Source organism: Marmota flaviventris, chromosome 2 (genome assembly GCF_047511675.1).
Source record: "Marmota flaviventris isolate mMarFla1 chromosome 2, mMarFla1.hap1, whole genome shotgun sequence".
Classification (NCBI taxonomy): domain Eukaryota; kingdom Metazoa; phylum Chordata; class Mammalia; order Rodentia; family Sciuridae; genus Marmota; species Marmota flaviventris.
This window is the reverse complement of record NC_092499.1, coordinates 49,889,888-49,907,383: the sequence shown is the minus strand read 5'-3', so window position 1 is coordinate 49,907,383 and position 17,496 is coordinate 49,889,888. Positions and strand designations below refer to the sequence as shown.

The 17,496-nt window shown below is 34.2% G+C and overlaps 1 protein-coding gene across 1 annotated transcript in view; it reads right to left on the bottom strand.

Moving 5' to 3' along the window:
• Ttc6 (tetratricopeptide repeat domain 6) overlaps positions 1-17,496 on the bottom strand; it is a 204,786-nt gene that overhangs the window by 97,045 nt on the left and 90,245 nt on the right. Inside the window, exons 7-9 of the mRNA XM_071607402.1 lie at positions 13,272-13,376; positions 3,260-3,352; positions 955-1,029 (exon numbers count right to left, since the gene is read on the bottom strand). Coding sequence (XP_071463503.1) covers positions 955-1,029; positions 3,260-3,352; positions 13,272-13,376 — 273 coding nt within the window. The remainder of the gene's footprint in view (positions 1-954; positions 1,030-3,259; positions 3,353-13,271; positions 13,377-17,496) is intronic.

Genomic DNA, 17,496 nt, shown 5'->3' with positions numbered 1-17,496 from the left:
GGGTATTAATGACAAGATAGAAAAGACATACAGTAAAACAGGCAAATAGTTAAGAAAATGAGCCCGATAAAGGCTTCTCCACTCCATTAGATCAACCTGTAGAAACAAATTCCAAACATTCCATCCAACTCCTTTGTCACAGGGCAGTGAGCAAAGGCAAGACAGACCTGAGTGAATGCTACAGACTCAAGCTAATTAGCATAGATTTTGCCCAATAGCATTGGTATTTCTTCAATACCTAATTATCATAAATATTGATGGACACTACTACCCAGTAGCTACATAACCCCCTAGACTAGTACATTTAAGTGGCAACCCCAATCAGGACCCCAATTGGGTCCCTTCTCGCCCTGAAGAAGCTCTGTCTCTTTTCTTCTCCCTTGAATAAATCCTATTCTTTTACGCTTACTCGTCCATGTCTGTGGATTTCATTCTTCAAATTCATGAGACAAGAACCTTGAAAGAAGACACCGGCTGGCAGCTGAGTTCTGCTGCAACACTACAACAGCAGGAGCTGAAAATCTGGTCAATTATACATTAATCATTGAAACTCTAATACTCATTATTCAATAAAAGAACACAGATTTCTAATCCTTTGATATATCATTTCCTGCCTATTGAAGCACTGTCAACAAATTTATAGCATTTCATTTTGCTAATAAATAATTTGTTATAGAGAGATCTTTTTATAGTGAATTTAGACCCGAATTCCAAACAACAATTTCATACAAGCTAGTTATGTATCTAAAATGTACTAAAGAATAATAGAGATCTTGACCATCCATGATATTATACTCCTCCATCTGAGGAAACTATATTTGACTCAAAATGTAATTAGAATAGAGACTAAAATATGAAACATACATGCATGCATTTGGAAAAAAATGTAAGGCAATTATTATTGGTAGAAATATAAACATATATTTTGGATAATAAAAGCTGAAATTACAATACCTTCAATTGTGTAGACTGTGTACTGAAACATTTTTTAATATTTTCAAATGATGCAGATTTTTTTAGTAAGAAAACCTGCAAAATAATTGAATGAGAAATACATATTAACCGTAGACATAAACTAAAATGTCATATGATAGTTGGCTAATAATAATTATGTAGGTAAATTAATGAAATGTAGAAATACTAATTAAAGCATAGGTTCTTACTGACTTTGAAGTCGCTGACTTCTTGAAGAGGAACAGGGTTTAAAGTGCATCAATTAACTTAGCAAAGTATATAATAAAAAAAATTATCTTATTAATTCTCTAATCACAAGCAACCTCAACTTTTTACTTCAGGGAACCAGATAAATATTATATATTATTATAACGGCACCAAGAATAGGGATATTATATTAAAAGAGCTGAAACTGGAGTGGAAAGTATAAAGGAAATGTTATGTTCCACGCTTTCAGACAGGATAACAGTGCAAACAGCAAGAGATATAGCTGTAATCAAAAGCACCTGTGGCAATGACTGTAAAGCTGGCACAGATCAGGTATAAAGAGAACGCAGAAGAGGGAGAAACCAGTTCTGAACAGGTGGAAATCTGGATAGACCAGCTTAAACAGGAAGCATCAGAACTACTATGTGAAGACAGCAGCACTTCTGTAGTGAGAAAGGGTAGAGAATATCCCAGGACAAGGCAACAGCCTCAGCAAGCAGAGAAATGTCCAAGTAACAGAAATATTAGCCCGTGAGGATTCTCGTGTGGTCAGAGTACAGCACACATGGAGGTTACATGGAAGTAGAGGTAAAATGGGAGGTAATACAGATGAGGTCAAGTTAAGAGGCTTAGTTAAGCACTCTGACTTAATTTTATTTGCTAGGTGGATTGGTTGAGTTTTTTTTTTTTTTTTTTTTTTTTTTAAGAGAGAGAGAGAGAGAGAATTTTTGATATTTATTTATTTTTTTTTAGTTATCGGCAGACACAACATCTTTGTTTGTATGTGGTGCTGAGGATCGAACCCGGGCCGCACGCATGCCAGGCGAGCGCGCTACCGCTTGAGCCACATCCCCAGCCCCCTGGTTGAGTTTTTTTGAGTCATGAGTGACATAATGATACCCATTTTAAGACTACAGCGGGATAACTCAAAAATGCAGCTACTAAAAATGGGAATATATGATAGGTAGATGCAAGTGATGCTACTACCACACTCTAAAAAGCTTAAATGGCTTTCGAACCTAGAGAAGTGTCATTTATTGATTCAATTTTCTTTTAAGTAATAGTCACTGCTCTAGATGTTGTAGATAGAATAGTGAACATGAATGATATAACTTCAGGCTGGTGAGGAAGAAAAAGATCAAACATACATTGGGGAAAAATATTCCTTGAGTGCTATCAAGAAGGCAGAGAAACAGTGATCCATAGGAGAAACATTACTATCCCCTTCTGAAAAGAGTATTCCCTGATTATGGGGGTCAGTGGAGGAAGCATTGAGGCATATTTAACCTAGTTAGCTGACTAGAAAAGGGGTTTTGAGTTGTTTCAGGGGACGAATTCTCTACTATGTGGCACATACCCAAGATATCATCTAGGGGAGTAGAGGGCTGAAGGCACTGTGAAAGCAAAATGAAACATTCCTGTTCATCCCCCATAAAGTTCAGGCATTACTAAGCCCATTATATAAATTTCATACCTCTCCTCTGCCCTTGATCACCATTTCATTTTTTCCAATTATATTTATTACTCAATAAGCTTACCTAGATACAGTACAGAGATACTGGAGTCATGAGTATACATCTAATCTAATCACCATTTAGAGCCATCAGTTTTACTCTGCTTCATGGCCATAAACAGCTTCTGTATTCAATCAAAAGGCTCATAAGGGGCTGGGGCTATGAGAGGCAATGGGTTTGATCCCCAGCACCATATAAAAAATAAATAAATAAAGATATTGTGTCCATCTACAACTAAAAAAAGAAAAGGAAAATATTTCTTTTTTTAAAAAAGGCTTATAAATGTGTTCCTTTAATCACTCAAGTCTTAAGGCAAGAATAAGAAGGAAAACTGGAAATTTTAGAAAAATTCACAGCAGATATGTTGCTATTGATTAGTGAATATCATCTTTGGAGTGCCATAAAGACAGCATCTTTGACAAAGAGAAGATGTAACCTTTACAAAGATACCATTGTCTAGTCTAAGCCATTTCCCGGAATGTGGAAGTACCAAGAAATCACTTCCGGAATTACTAGGAATAATTTCTGAACTTATGGGCAGACAGAGTAACCGATCCATAGTTCAGAACAAAAATCATACGTACCTTAAAGCTCATTCTTCTGTAACCACTTAGACTGATTCTTTCCTTGCTTTCAGACAAAATTTTCTCAGTTAAAATTCTGCTTCTTTGAACACTCTGTGATTAAAAGATAAGTTTTAAATTATCTTGTGAAATACATTTAAATGCCTGTGATCACTGTTACTTCATAGTACAACATTATTTATTATTACCAACATTTTAAAAACTATAAAAGAGGTAGAATTCTAGAAAACACTTTCTAAAGATGCATTAATGTCCAGCTATGGCCTCAATATTTGGCCAAAACCCACAGTTTGGCTTCAGCATTGGACCTTAGCCAAATGGATACAACCGTATTATTTTTGGCATCCTTTATCTTGAGTGATCGAGGATCATATGTTTTCATAGGTTAGCACTGAATTTATTTAGCATATTGACATGAGGATTATGAATAAGACATATTATCTAGATTTATGGTCAATAAATGACTATTCATTTTCAAACACAAGAAAGCATTCTAAACACGAATTAGAATGAAAATTTCCTTCAATGTTTTATACTTTGAATTCTATCCAATGACTAAATTATTATACACACACACACACACACACATACATACATATATACTCATTCTACATATAGTGAGTCAGAGGAATGTCTACAATAATTATGATTATTAAGTGTGCTACTTCTCTTATAATGACTTAAATATACTGAAAAAACTAAAAGGTCTAAATCTGACAGCCTGGTAGATTCATGATTAGGTGGATTCATGTTAAACCATGCTGTTGCTTTACTTGTTTGCTGAAATTCTTAGGTCCCAAAATCTAACATTTCAAATTGAAATAAAATAAAATAATCATAAAACATTTAAAATTAAATATAAGTATCATGTAATTATCACTGACAATGGATAAGGCTATGGGTAACTTAGGGATCAACAGCATTGAATTTTTATTCATCCTTTTATGCTTTTTGTATTGTTTGATTTTGTTTTGGCACCTGGGATTGAACCCAGAGGCTCTTAACCACTGAGCCACATCTCCAGCCCATTTCTTATATTTTATTTAGAAACAGGGACTCACAGCAAACTACATGTTGCTTAGGGCCTCAGTTAGTTTCTGAAGCTGGCTTTGAATTCGCAATCCTTCTGCCTCAACATCCGGAGCCACTGGGATTACAGGTATGTGCCACTGCACCTGACCTTATGTTGTATTTTTAGGAAGTAGCTATAGTACAATTTAAGGTTAAGCGAATTAGTAAACATAACAGAAAGGGACTTGGATGCTTTCATCATGACTCTTCATTGACAAATACATGTTGTCATATGCTTGTGCAAGATATTACAAAATGATGAAATAGCCAGTATTACATATTTAAAATGATACTTTTAATGAAATAAAGACAAAACGCTTAACACCATATTTTATGACATCAAAATAGCAGAACTTATTAACAGTTAATGGTTATTTTAAAAAGAGAATATAGTTCATATGTTGGAACTCTGGAACTTGCTAAAATATTGTCCAAGAGTACAATTGTAGTTTTGTTTGCATGACATGCAATGCAAAAATTTATCATCAGATCAATGCATGCTCATGACCTCTATGTGCAAGCCACCATTCTAGAGGCTGCAGCAATGAAAAACAAAGTGCTGGTTTCATAGAGCTTACACCCTGTATGAAGGACAGACACAATAAACATGTGTAGTTGATCTTTATTATTTGCAGAAATCAACTTCTGTAAACACTTGTGAGTACTGAATTAGTGAGCAATGCTTGTCAGCAAGTGAGTATCTGGTTTTCTTCACTCATCAATACGTTACCTTATTTTATGAGTTTTCTATTTAAATACACCTTGTTTAATATATATTATCTACTCATTACCAATGAACTCATGACCTATAGCACTAGAACTTATGCCTGATTGAAGCTGATCCAAAATGCTTTTTTTTCTTTTTGAAGCACACTGCAGCCTTCTTTCACTTAGGAACACTTGCCAGCTCAGCTCTTCAGCACCATGTCTGGGGACTGTTTTTAAACACACTTGACACTTCACATATGTGTTGAAACTGAGGACTTGTGTCTTTTTACATTGTATTTGTTCTTTCATTCATCAGATAAATACATGCTGATCATCTCGATGTGCAAGCTGGTATTCTAAAGGCTGGGGGTGCCACAATGAATGAGAGCACAGTTGCTGCTCTCACGAAATTTACATGAAATGTGAAGTACAGGTATGAAGACACGAATTGATGTGAATATACTTTGTATACAACCAGAAATATGAAAAACTGTGCTCTATATGTGTAATAAGAATTGTAATGCATTCCACTGTCATGTATAAATTAAATAAATTATATATATATATATATATATATATATATATATATATATAAAGATACAAGCCTTTGGTTTTAACAAGTCCATGCAGTGCCAGGAGGGATGAATGAGAAGAATTACAGTGTCTGACTACTTATTACTAGTAACTGATAATGACAAAAATAGAAATAATGATAAAAATAGAATAGTATATTCTATTAATGATAAATGATTTTTAAAAAAGAATTTTATGCCTAATCCAACTGGAATTCAGGAGGCAGAGCAAAAGAAATAATACACATCCACGAGTATAAGTATTCTAAAAATTTATTACCCTTAGATGTTCCCAGAAAGAATTAGTTAAAAATATAATAAGCAAAACAAAAATGACAGAAGAGAGGGAATAATGTAAGGTAAAGGAAATAGTGGTAAGAAAATAAATCAGCAAAGCTTCTAGCTAAATCTGAGTTATTATGATGCAGTAACTAAAAGTTAGAACACTCTTTCAGAAATTGAAATACTTAATGGACTCAGGTGGCAGATCACAGGAAGAAGTAAACATTTTTAAATGTCCTTTAAGGGAGGAAAGATGGATTCTGACTGACTCTTTTTTTTTTAAGAGAGAGAGAGAGGAGAGAGAGAAGAGAGAGAAGAAAGAGAGAGAAGAGAGAGAGAGAGAGAATTTTTTAATATTTATTTTTCAGTTTTCGGCACACACAACATCTTCATTTTTTTTTTTTATGTGGTGCTGAGGATCGAACTCAGTGAGTGCCCGGTGCATGCCAGGTGAGCACGTTACCGCTTGAGCCACAACCCCAGCCCCTGACTGACTCCTGATGTGCTTAAATATGTGTGAGACTCTTTAAAATAGTAATGAAAAAGTAAAATCAGAATATATTATATCCAGGCCACAGAATTTAAATAAAAGTGGTGGGGAGATACAAAAAAAAGGACAAGTTTAAGAAAAGGAATAAAAGGAAAAAATAAACCAAAAGGCAGAATCAATAACAAACACAACTTTCAAAACAAAAAAATACCAGTAAATTCAAAATATAAATAGGTTAAAATTTGCTTTTTAAAAATTAGAGTACGTATGTTTTTATAGCTAAATACAACTTTCTATTCATAAGAACCAAGAGTCTTGGAAGACTGGTCTGGTTTCTTTCTGGTGAACAGAACTCGTGAGTTTGAGCCATCTCCTTGTGCCAGAAATCTTGTTGGATCATTTTTCTCCTGAAAATGGGGAATGAACAACCTCCAGTATTGATTTTCTTTTGGACCACCTTTCCAATGGGCTATGCCATGATCACCAGTTTATACTAAATCATTCTTGCTATAATTTCTACTTTTTTTCCCAGACAATTTTGCCTACTCTCAATGTCCTATATCCACACTTTCCTATAAAATGCATGCCCATACTTTGTAAACAAACATAAGTTTAATAAGCATTGTATTCATCTAACATTCCCTCCTGTATCAGTTCAAGTAAAAGCATGTGTGACCAGTAAAGAATAAAGAAAAAGGAAATAGGCAGGGGGACCCTCCCAACAATGATGCCATTTGGACATCTGAGAAAGGGGATGAGAGAAGGACCACAGAGCAGTTCTGAGAAAGATCTAAGTCTGAGCCAAAGTCGCTCACAAAAGCAATCCCACATCAAGCAAGAATGCATCAGTTCTAGAAACGACTTTGTGCTCCGTCCTTGGCTAGAAGTAGCTGAGAGTAAGCATGCTCCTCTTAGAGTGAATATCATGGCAGATCTCCAGGACAGCACCTAGAGGCTGGCAGTTAAGCATGCTCCTCTTAACAGATTCTCCAAAAGAGATGTGAGCAGCATATTCCTGATGCCACACCTACTGATGTAAATTTATAGTCATCCATCTTTTGCATCAAAGCAATCTTTTTATATACTCATATTTTTAACCTTACCTTTTTAGCTCATGGCATCTTTATATGTATCTTTTACTTAAGTAAATAAAAACATGAGACTGTGCAGAAAAAAGAAAAGAAAATGCAAATATACACGTTAATCTTCCAAGATTTTAAATATACCATACACTTGGACCAGAAATTCCAAACAAAAACATGTGTGTAATATATATGTTCAAGTATATTTTAAAAGAAAAAAATCAAGATGCAGAAAAATATAAATTGGAATTCTATATGTGTAAAGACATCAATTTGCATAGCATAAATGACAATGAAAACATCAGAATAGATACAATTAAAAAAATGCACTTACCAGTGGTTAACTTCAGGGAAAAGAGAACTAAAAGATGATATTTAAGTTGGGAAATGTTCTATGCCATATATATCTTTATTTTTGAATTTCATTCATATGCTACTTGTTAAATTTCTTAAGTATTTAATAGCCCTTGCCATTAAAAATGGCGCAATTATTTTGCTAAAGAAAATAGTGGCATTTTAACAAAAGACAAAATGGAATTTTTTAGACAGAAATCACAAAGTAATTATTTGTAAGGCCAAATTAGCCATATGTTATTTATACAACACGTCAAAAACAAAGAAATGTAACAAAGAAAGGAACAAAATTAAAATATTCCTAGATACAAAAAAATAACATAGGAATTAAAAAATTATAGCAGAATTCAAGTGTTAAATGGGCCAAATTGAGTCACTTAAAATTAATAGGAGACAAAAATCTATAAATTCCTAACTTTAAAATTCATAGTAAAGATAAAATGATTTCTTATCACATTAAGTAAACATATGGAGAAATGGACAAAACACAGCTTCATTCAAAACCCCCAATTAATCAAAGTCTTTAAGATCAAATGGAAGAAATAAACCACTTAAAAATGGACTCATATTATACAACAGTCAAAGCTATTATTAATTCAGCACTTGTATTTATCAGGCAATACCCTATACAGTCTCTCATTAAATTCTCAGGACATCCACTTTACAAATAAAAAACTGAGACTTCAACACACCAACCTCTATGGGGCCCAGGCGCACAGTAGGCCTGGTCCACCCCTTTCCCGGTGGGGCAGACACTCCCCAGAGCCTAGCCTCTGTTGCAGGACTGCCCTTTCTGATCAGTGGACTAGGCAGGAGCCAAGATCCAGCCCAGACCACCCACACCAATCCACATGGGATTCAGGCTCTCAACCACTGTGGGAGGTCAAGCCCAGTGGCTCAGATCCACCCATTCCAACTTAAGCAGGACCCATATCTAAGATGCAGTAGCATTCATTGAGGGACACCAGCAGGGTCTGGAAGCCCAACATCAAGGTGAGGTACAGACAATCTGCACGGGTACTACAAGAATATAGGGAAGAAACTATCTCAGATCCACACTGCAAGAAAGGAAGATGCATAGACAGCATGAAAAAACAAGGGAGGAAAGTGCCCCAAACAAACCATGACACTATAATAACAGAACCCAGGGACAGTGAAGTTGATGAAATGTCAGAGAAGGAGTTCAGAAGGTTCATAATTAAAATGATCTGTGAATTAAAGAATGACCTAAATGAGCAAATACAAGCAAAGGTTGATCACTCCAACTATGAGATGAGAGAGCAAATACAGGTAACAAAAGATTACTTCAAGAGAGATACTTCAAATGTATGAATTGCCAAGATCATTGTAATGTCATGTATAGCTAATAAAAAATTTAAAAAATTAAAAAATTGATAAAATGATAGCTTGTTGGAGTGTAAAAGTTTATGCTGGAATTAATAATAAATTTCTGAATAACAAAAAAAGAGAGAGAGAGACTCAGGAAAAAAAAAACAGTCACAAATCCTTGAAATGAAGGATGCAATAAATCAAATAAAAACTCAATAGAAAGCATAACCAACAGACTAGATCACTTGGAAGAAAGAATGTCAAATAATGAAGACAAAGTATACAATCTGGAAAATAAAGTTGTTCACACAGTGAAGGTAATTAGAAATCATGAAGAGAACATCCAAGAATTATGGGTCGAAAGACCAAATCTAAGAGTTATTGGGATAGAGGAAGGCACAGAGTTTCAAACCAAAGGAATGCACAATCTCTTCAATGAGATAATATCAGAAAATTTCCCAAGCATGAAGAACAAATTGGAAAACCAAATACAAGAGGCTTACAGGACACCAAATGTACAAAATTACAACAGATCTACACCAAGCAAATATACATTATAATGAAAATGCCTAGCATACAGAATAAGGATAGACTCTTAAAAGCGGCAAGAGAGAGGAATCAGATCACATATAGGGGGAGACCGATTCGTATCTCAGCAGATTTTTTAACCCAGACCCTCAAAGCCAGGAGATCATGGAAAGATCAAGCTCTGAAAGAAAATGGATACCAACCAAGAATCTTATATCCAGCAAAACTAAGCTTTAGATTTGAAAAACCTTCCATGATAAACAAAAGTTAAAAGAATTTACAACTAGAAAGCCTGCACTATAGAACATCCTCAGCAAAATATTCCAAGAAGAGGAAATGAAAAAAAAATGATGAAAATCATCAGAGGGAGGGATTACACTAAAGGAAAATCTAATCAGAGGAGAAACCAAGTCACATTAAATACCAAAAATAAACAAAAATGCCTGGGAATACAAATCATGTCTCAATAATAACCCTGAATGTTAATGGCCTAAACTCATCAATCAAAAGACATAGACTAGCAGATTGGATCAAAAAAAGACCCAACAATTTGCTGCCTTCAAGAGACTCATCTCATAGAAAAAGACATTCACAGATTGAAGGTGAAGGATTGGGAAAAATCATACCACTCACATGGACTGCAGAAGCAAGCAGAGGTTTCCATCCTCATATCAAATAAAGTAGACTTCAAACTAAAGTCAATCAAAAAGGATAAAGAAGGACACTACATACTGCTCAAGGGAACCATATGCCAACAAGACTTAATAATTATAAATATATATCCCCCAAACAGTGAAGCAGCTATGTTCATCAAACAAACTCTTCTCAAGTTCAAGTGTTAAATAGACCACAACACAATAAATTTGGGTGACTTTAACATACCTCTTTGATCATTAGATAGATCTTCCAAACAAAAGCTGAACAAAGAAATTATTATCCAAAGGACAGGTTTGAAGACATGAACTGGTATAAAAATACTGTGTATATAACCAGAGATATGAAAAATTGTGCTCTATATGTGTAATAAGAATTGTAATGCATTTTGCTGCCATATATAAATTTAAAAAAAAAAAAACTGAGACTTCAAGAGACTAACAGTACAAATTTACCTAGGAAGTAAGAGGAATTGAAATCTAATGTTATCTGATTCCAAACCCTGTGCTCTGCTTAGTCCTGAACAATGTAAAAATGGTAACTATATATAATACCACTTAACTGGTAGATATTGGAATGTTTAGTAAATCACAAAGCAAATATCAATAAATTCCAAGAAACAGGTATTCTAAAGAATAGATTTTCTTATGTTAGTAAAAATTAAAAATAAAATTTAAACAAAATAAATCCAACAAGTTTAAAAACTTTTTAAAACACTTTCCCACATAAGTGGTATATCCAGAAAAAAAAAATGAGTCCTTCCAAGTTTTCAATAAGATTATTCCTATGCTATGTCAATTTAAGAATGTTTTAAAAGATGAAAGCAAGAATAATTCTGGTGGCAAAAGTCAACAAAGGAAAAAAAAAATGCATGTAAGGGTCCAGATTGGTATGACTACAGCCATCTTCATCTTAACTACCACTTTGCCCACCAGGGGACCCTGGCCCACATCTCAAGCCTTCAGGACAAAGTTGGTAAAAGAGTCAGTTGAGCATGCTATGCTGGCCACTGATGCCTAGACTGTTTTGCAACTGTCCTTTAAACATTTTAATAGTGTTTGAGAAAAATCAGGTATATTGGGGTTGGCCACAGCCCACTGTTATCTAGCTTATCATATAAACCCCTTTTCCCTGCTTTGAGGTACAGTGACTTCCTTGACTTGATGCTACCTAAGACAGGCTTCTGTCAATAATTACACTTTGTACAGTCCTGGATCTGTCTGCCTTTTTAAAATTTTTGGTCTTGTGACACCTTCTACCTTTGGCAGTTTGTTATCATGCACATAATTCACCTGTGCATAAATATTAAAAATAAAAAAAATACATGGCCTAGTAGAACTCAACATAATATGCAATAACAATATACCAGGACCAAGTAATTGTAAAATAAAGATATTTCAATACTAATATTCTAAACATGTAGAATCAATAGGTCAAATATGAACATGATTCTGTGCCTGCCTTGTCTGCAGCAAAACTAAGAGGTAAATTCATGACCCCATTTCAAGAAATAGCACATGTGGATTGAATTTCTTTTGTATTGATTTTATCTCTGGCTTTGTTACGCTATTGTCCTTGTTATGTTTTCTTTCTTCATGACTTCTTTAATTTTTTTGCTTTGTCTGTTTTGGATATGTGTATTTTAGTAAGCTGACTAAAATATTGTGCAAATAAAATAATTCTAAATACCATTAATAACTGATGTACAGCCTAAAACAATAGCACACACCTGTAATTCCAGCAACTTGGGAGGCTGAGGCAGGAGTATCACAAGGTTGAGGCTAGCCTCAGCAATTTAGGGAGACCTGCCTCAAAATTAAAAATAAAATCTAGAGGTGTAACTCAGTGGTAGAGCATCCCTGGGTTCAATTACCAGCACCAAAATGCTAGATGCCAGCCTAACCCATACTTCAAAAGCAATGGAATAATCTTCCAGTTCACTACTGTAAGGCGTAACTGAATATGATATACTGCCTATGAAATGGAGATAGAATCTTTACCCACTCAGCTGCTCAAAACATAAATGAAATCCCATGGCTCTTTTAAAATTGTGAAAATTTAAGGAGGCTACTAAACTGTATTTTCAATTCAGTGAATTCCTCAATAAATTGACCCCAGCATCTTTAAGACTACTTTTTAGTTTTGATCTGAGAAAACTGAATAGGTGTACCCATTGAGACCTTGCTAAGCAAACATGCATTTGTATGTTCCTTCCCACCACTTTGTAAATGTGGTCCCCTGATAGCTCTTCTAGGTTGGTTTGAAATGAAGCTTGCTTTTCCATGAAAGACTAATATGGAAACATGGAAGTTTTATGTAATTAGTTTTTCATTTGGTTTTCCAGCAACATCATAAGGACTTAACTGTAATCTATATAAACAATACTATTATTGCCAACAAGATTAATAATGATTCTTAATCACTATCTAATATCAGATAATAAATGCTATTCAATATTCATCAATTATCAAAATAAAAGTAAATGAAAATATCATGAAAATCCTTTAAACAACCCATATTACATCATATCTTGATTCTCAGTCAAATACAATATTCTTTCAAAAAGAAAACAGAATCTTCGTCTTGACTGGCTAAAGTAATATGGATAAGTATAACACTTTAAATAAATATATACATTAATTTTATCTTATAGAAATATATATAATTTTAATTTTATAATAATTTTATCTTATAGAAATATACATAATTTTAATTTTATAAGTATGCAGATTTATCTTTATACATATATATAATACATACACATAAAAATTATTTACATATGTATAGTTTCTATAGTGACATCCAATCAATTCTGACTGTGGCAATAGTTTTCTGACAAGTTACATAACAACTATCCAGTAAACTTTAATGCCATAAGAAATTATACGACCTAAATATTAATAATAACAGTAATAATAGAGAAAAGTCATTCAGTACATTACCTCATATTTTGGATATACAATGTCCCTCATGACACATTCTGGAACAGAGAATTTGGGTGCAGAAGGATTCCAAAACATCTTTGTAATTTCTGGATAAGCAGATGTCTTAGAAAATAAAATAGAAAAACCATTAGAAATAGTAACAAATGTTCCCTAAGATAAAAAAAAAAACTCAAACTCCTGTCAAAATTGCTTCCAGTTGCTGAGAAAATGACCTGATTGGTTTCAAAGCCTCTGAAAGTGAGGGGAAAATAACTTTTCATAACCACCAGATTAGCAAAAAAATATAAAGGCAGAAATACCAAGTGATGCTAAGCGGGTGGGGAAGTTAGCAGAACCACACTGGCAAATTGGCCATTTGAAAGTAGAAAAAGTACATGCCATGACATAGTGAATCCCACTGTTATGGTTTGGATATGAACTGTCCCCCAAAAGCTCACAGTGATACAATGAATGCAAGATAGGAGGAGAAATGATTGAATCATAGCCTCCACCCAATCAGTGACCTAATCTCTGATGGGATTAACAGGGTGGTGGCTGGAGGCAGGTGGGGTATGGCTGGAGGAAGTGGCTCATTGTGGGCGTGGCTATGAGGTATATATTTTGTATCTGGAGAATGGAGACTCTTTCCTCCTGCTTTCAGATCATCATGTGAGCTGCTTCCCCCTGCAACACACTCCACCATGATGTTCAGCCTCACCTCCAGCCGCAAGTAATGGAGCCTGCTGTCTAGGAATGGACCTCTGAAACCATGAGCCCCTGAAAAAACCTTTTCTCTTCTACAATTGTGGTCAGATCCTTTAGTCACAGCAACAAAAAAAAAGCTGATTAAAACACCCACCATCATGTACATCCATAAGAATGTGGTTCTAGGGGCTGGGGTTATGGCTCAGCGGTACAGCCCTCGCCCAGCACAGGCGAGGCCCTGGGTTTGATCCTTAGCACCACATAAAAACAAATAAATAAAATAAAGGTATTGTGTCCAACTACACCTAAAAATAAATATTAAAAAAAGAATGGTTCTAATTAGGATAAGAGATATTCCATTCTTTCATAATTATATCAAAATTATATCAAAATGAATTCTAATGTCACATATAACTAAAAAGAACCAATAAAAGAAAAGAAAAGAAAAAGTACATGTCACAAGTTATAGCAATTCCACTTACAGCTTATATTCTAGGCAAATCCTTACACACATGCTTGGAGAGATATGTGCAGAATATTCACAGAGCATATGAAATAGCAAAAATAAAATCCAATGTAAATGTCTATTCTAGAGAGATGAATAAAACTTGGCATATTCATATAAACACTATAAAGTCATTAAAATTATGATCCATAGATGGATCTTAGAAGCATAACATTGAGAATAACATAAGTTTCATAAAGATGCATACACATTTATAATTTATATAAAATACAACTAGAACACATAAAACCATGTTATTTATAGTTTAGGATCACAACTACAACTAGTAAAACATGAACTCATGGACAGGAAAGACCACCATTATAACAATAATTTTTTTTCTTTTTTCTTTTTCTTTTTTTTAAAGAGAGAGAGAGAGAGAATTTTTTTTTAATATTTATTTTTTAGTTCTGGGCGGACACAACATCTTTGTTTGTATGTGGTGCTGAGGATCGAACCTGGGCCGCACGCATGCCAGGCGAGCACGCTACCGCTTGAGCCACATCCCCAGCCCTATAACAATAATTTACCTTGGTTATAGAGGTAGAGAAATAAAGACTTAATTGAGAGAACTTAATAATCTTTTATTTTAAAAAATATAAAGTAAGTATGACAAAATGTAAATATTTATGAATTCTTGATAACGTGTTCCCCAGATTCCTAATATTTTGGTTTCTATATTTCTCTGTATCTTCCAATGACATGATTCTATATTTAAAAGATTCCAAAAAAAAAAAAAACTCCATCAGAAAACTTCTAGAACTAATAAATGAATTCAGCAAAGTGGCAGGATATAAAATCAACACCCACAAATCAAATGTGTCCTATACATCAGTGATGAATCCACTGAAAGAGAAATTAGGAAAACTACTCCATTCACAATAGACTCAAAAAATATATAATAATTGGAGGCTGGAGTTATGGCTCAGTGGTAGACTACTTGCCTAGCATGTGTGAGGCACTGGGTTCAATTCTCAGCACCACATATAAATAAATAAAGGTCCATCAACAACAACAACAAAAAAATTCTTAAAAGAAATGTAATACTTGGGAATCAATCTTTCAAAAGAAGTGAAAGACCTCTACAATGAAAATTACAGAACATTAAAGAAATAAATTGAAAAAGACCTTAGAAAATGGAAAGATCTCCCATGCTCTTGGATAGGCAGAATTAATATTGTCAAAATGACCTTACTCAACACCAAATAAACAAATAACCCTATCAATAAATGGGCTAAGGAAGTGAACAGACACTTCACAGAAGAAGAAACACAATCGATCAACACCAAATATGCAAAAATGTTCCATATCTCTAGCAATTACAGAAATGCAAATCAAAACTAATCTAAGATTTAATCTCACTCCAGTCAGAATGGCAATTGTCAAGAATATAAGCAACAATAAATGTTGGCAAGGATGTGTAGAAATGGGTACACTCATATACTGATGTGGGACTGCAAGTTAGTGCAACCATTATGGAAAACAAAATGGAGATTTCTCAGAAAACTTGGAATGTAACCACCATTTGACCCAGCTATGCCACTCCTCAGTTTATACCCAAAGGACTTAAAATCAGCATACTACAGTGATACAGCCACACAATGCTTATAGCAGCTCAGTTCACAAGAGCCAAACTGAGGAACCAACCTAGGTGCCCTTCAATAGATGAATGGAGAAAGAATATATGGTATATATGCACAATGGAATATTACTCAGCCTTAAAGAAGAATGTAATTATGGCATTTGCAGGTAAACAGAGATGAAGAATATCAAGCTAAGTGAAATAAACCAGTCCCAAAGAACCAAAGTCTGAATGTTTTTTCTGATATGTGGATGCTAAATCACAACAAAGGTAGGGGGAGCCTTAGGAAAAAATAGAGGTACTTTGGATTAGGCAGAGGGAAGTGAAAGGAGGAAAGTGGGTATGGGAGGACAGTAGAATGAATTAGACATTATTACCCTACTTACGTATATGATTACATGTGTGATTTTACATCATGTACAACCAGAGGAATGAGAAGTTATACTCCATTTATGTTTGATGTGTCAAAATGCATTCTGTCATGTATAACTAATTAGAACCAATTCTTAAAAATGCAAAAAAAGTATCAATACTGGTTTATCAATTTTAATTATTTAAATTTTAATTTAATTATTTTAATTATTCAATTATTTAATACTGATTTATTAATCTTAATAGTGTATCAATATTGGTTTATTAATTTTAACAAAATACCTTACTTCTGTAGATATTATAAGTTTCCCAATGATGACAGATTCTCTCACAGTTCTCCAATCAAGGCCTGGGGAAGGCTGTGTTCCCTTCAAAGAGTTCTTTCTCACCTCTCCCCTAGCTTTTAGAGGTTACAGCCATCCTGACCTTCCTTGTCTTACAGATGCATAATTCCCATCTCTGTCTCCCTTGTCACCTGGCTTTCCACCCTGGTCTCTCCGTGTGCTCACATGCTAATTCTCCTTTCATAAGCACACTGGTCCTATTAGGTTTAAGGACCACAGTATATCCAGCATGATCTTAGCACAGGATTATTAAATACATCTGCATTGTCCCTATTTTCGGGGACCACTATTCAACCCATTATTATTATGTTAATAATAGAGGAAACAGGGCATACTGTCTTTGCAAGTTTTAAATCCAAAACTATTTTTTAAATTAAAATTTTTCATCTGCAAATTAGTGAACAATAAAAAGAAAAATAATTTGATAAAATAGTTGCAAGCAAAATAAATTGACAGGCATTCATGAAAAGAGCTTGAAGAAAATGTAATATTTTAAAATAATAGTTCCTTAAGAGCAGGGGATTATTGATAATTATATTTTTAGTGTTTCTATGGACTTTTAATACTATTTAATTGAATGATGCATTTTCCCAAAAATGATTTCTTTTGCCGAGAGAGAGAGAAAGAGAGAGAGCCAGCGAGCGAGAGCGCTCAAATCATTGTAAAGCATCAATTTTCAGGCACTGCTCTATGAACCCTTAATAGTAACATCTCGTGGAATGTGGCTGTTACACA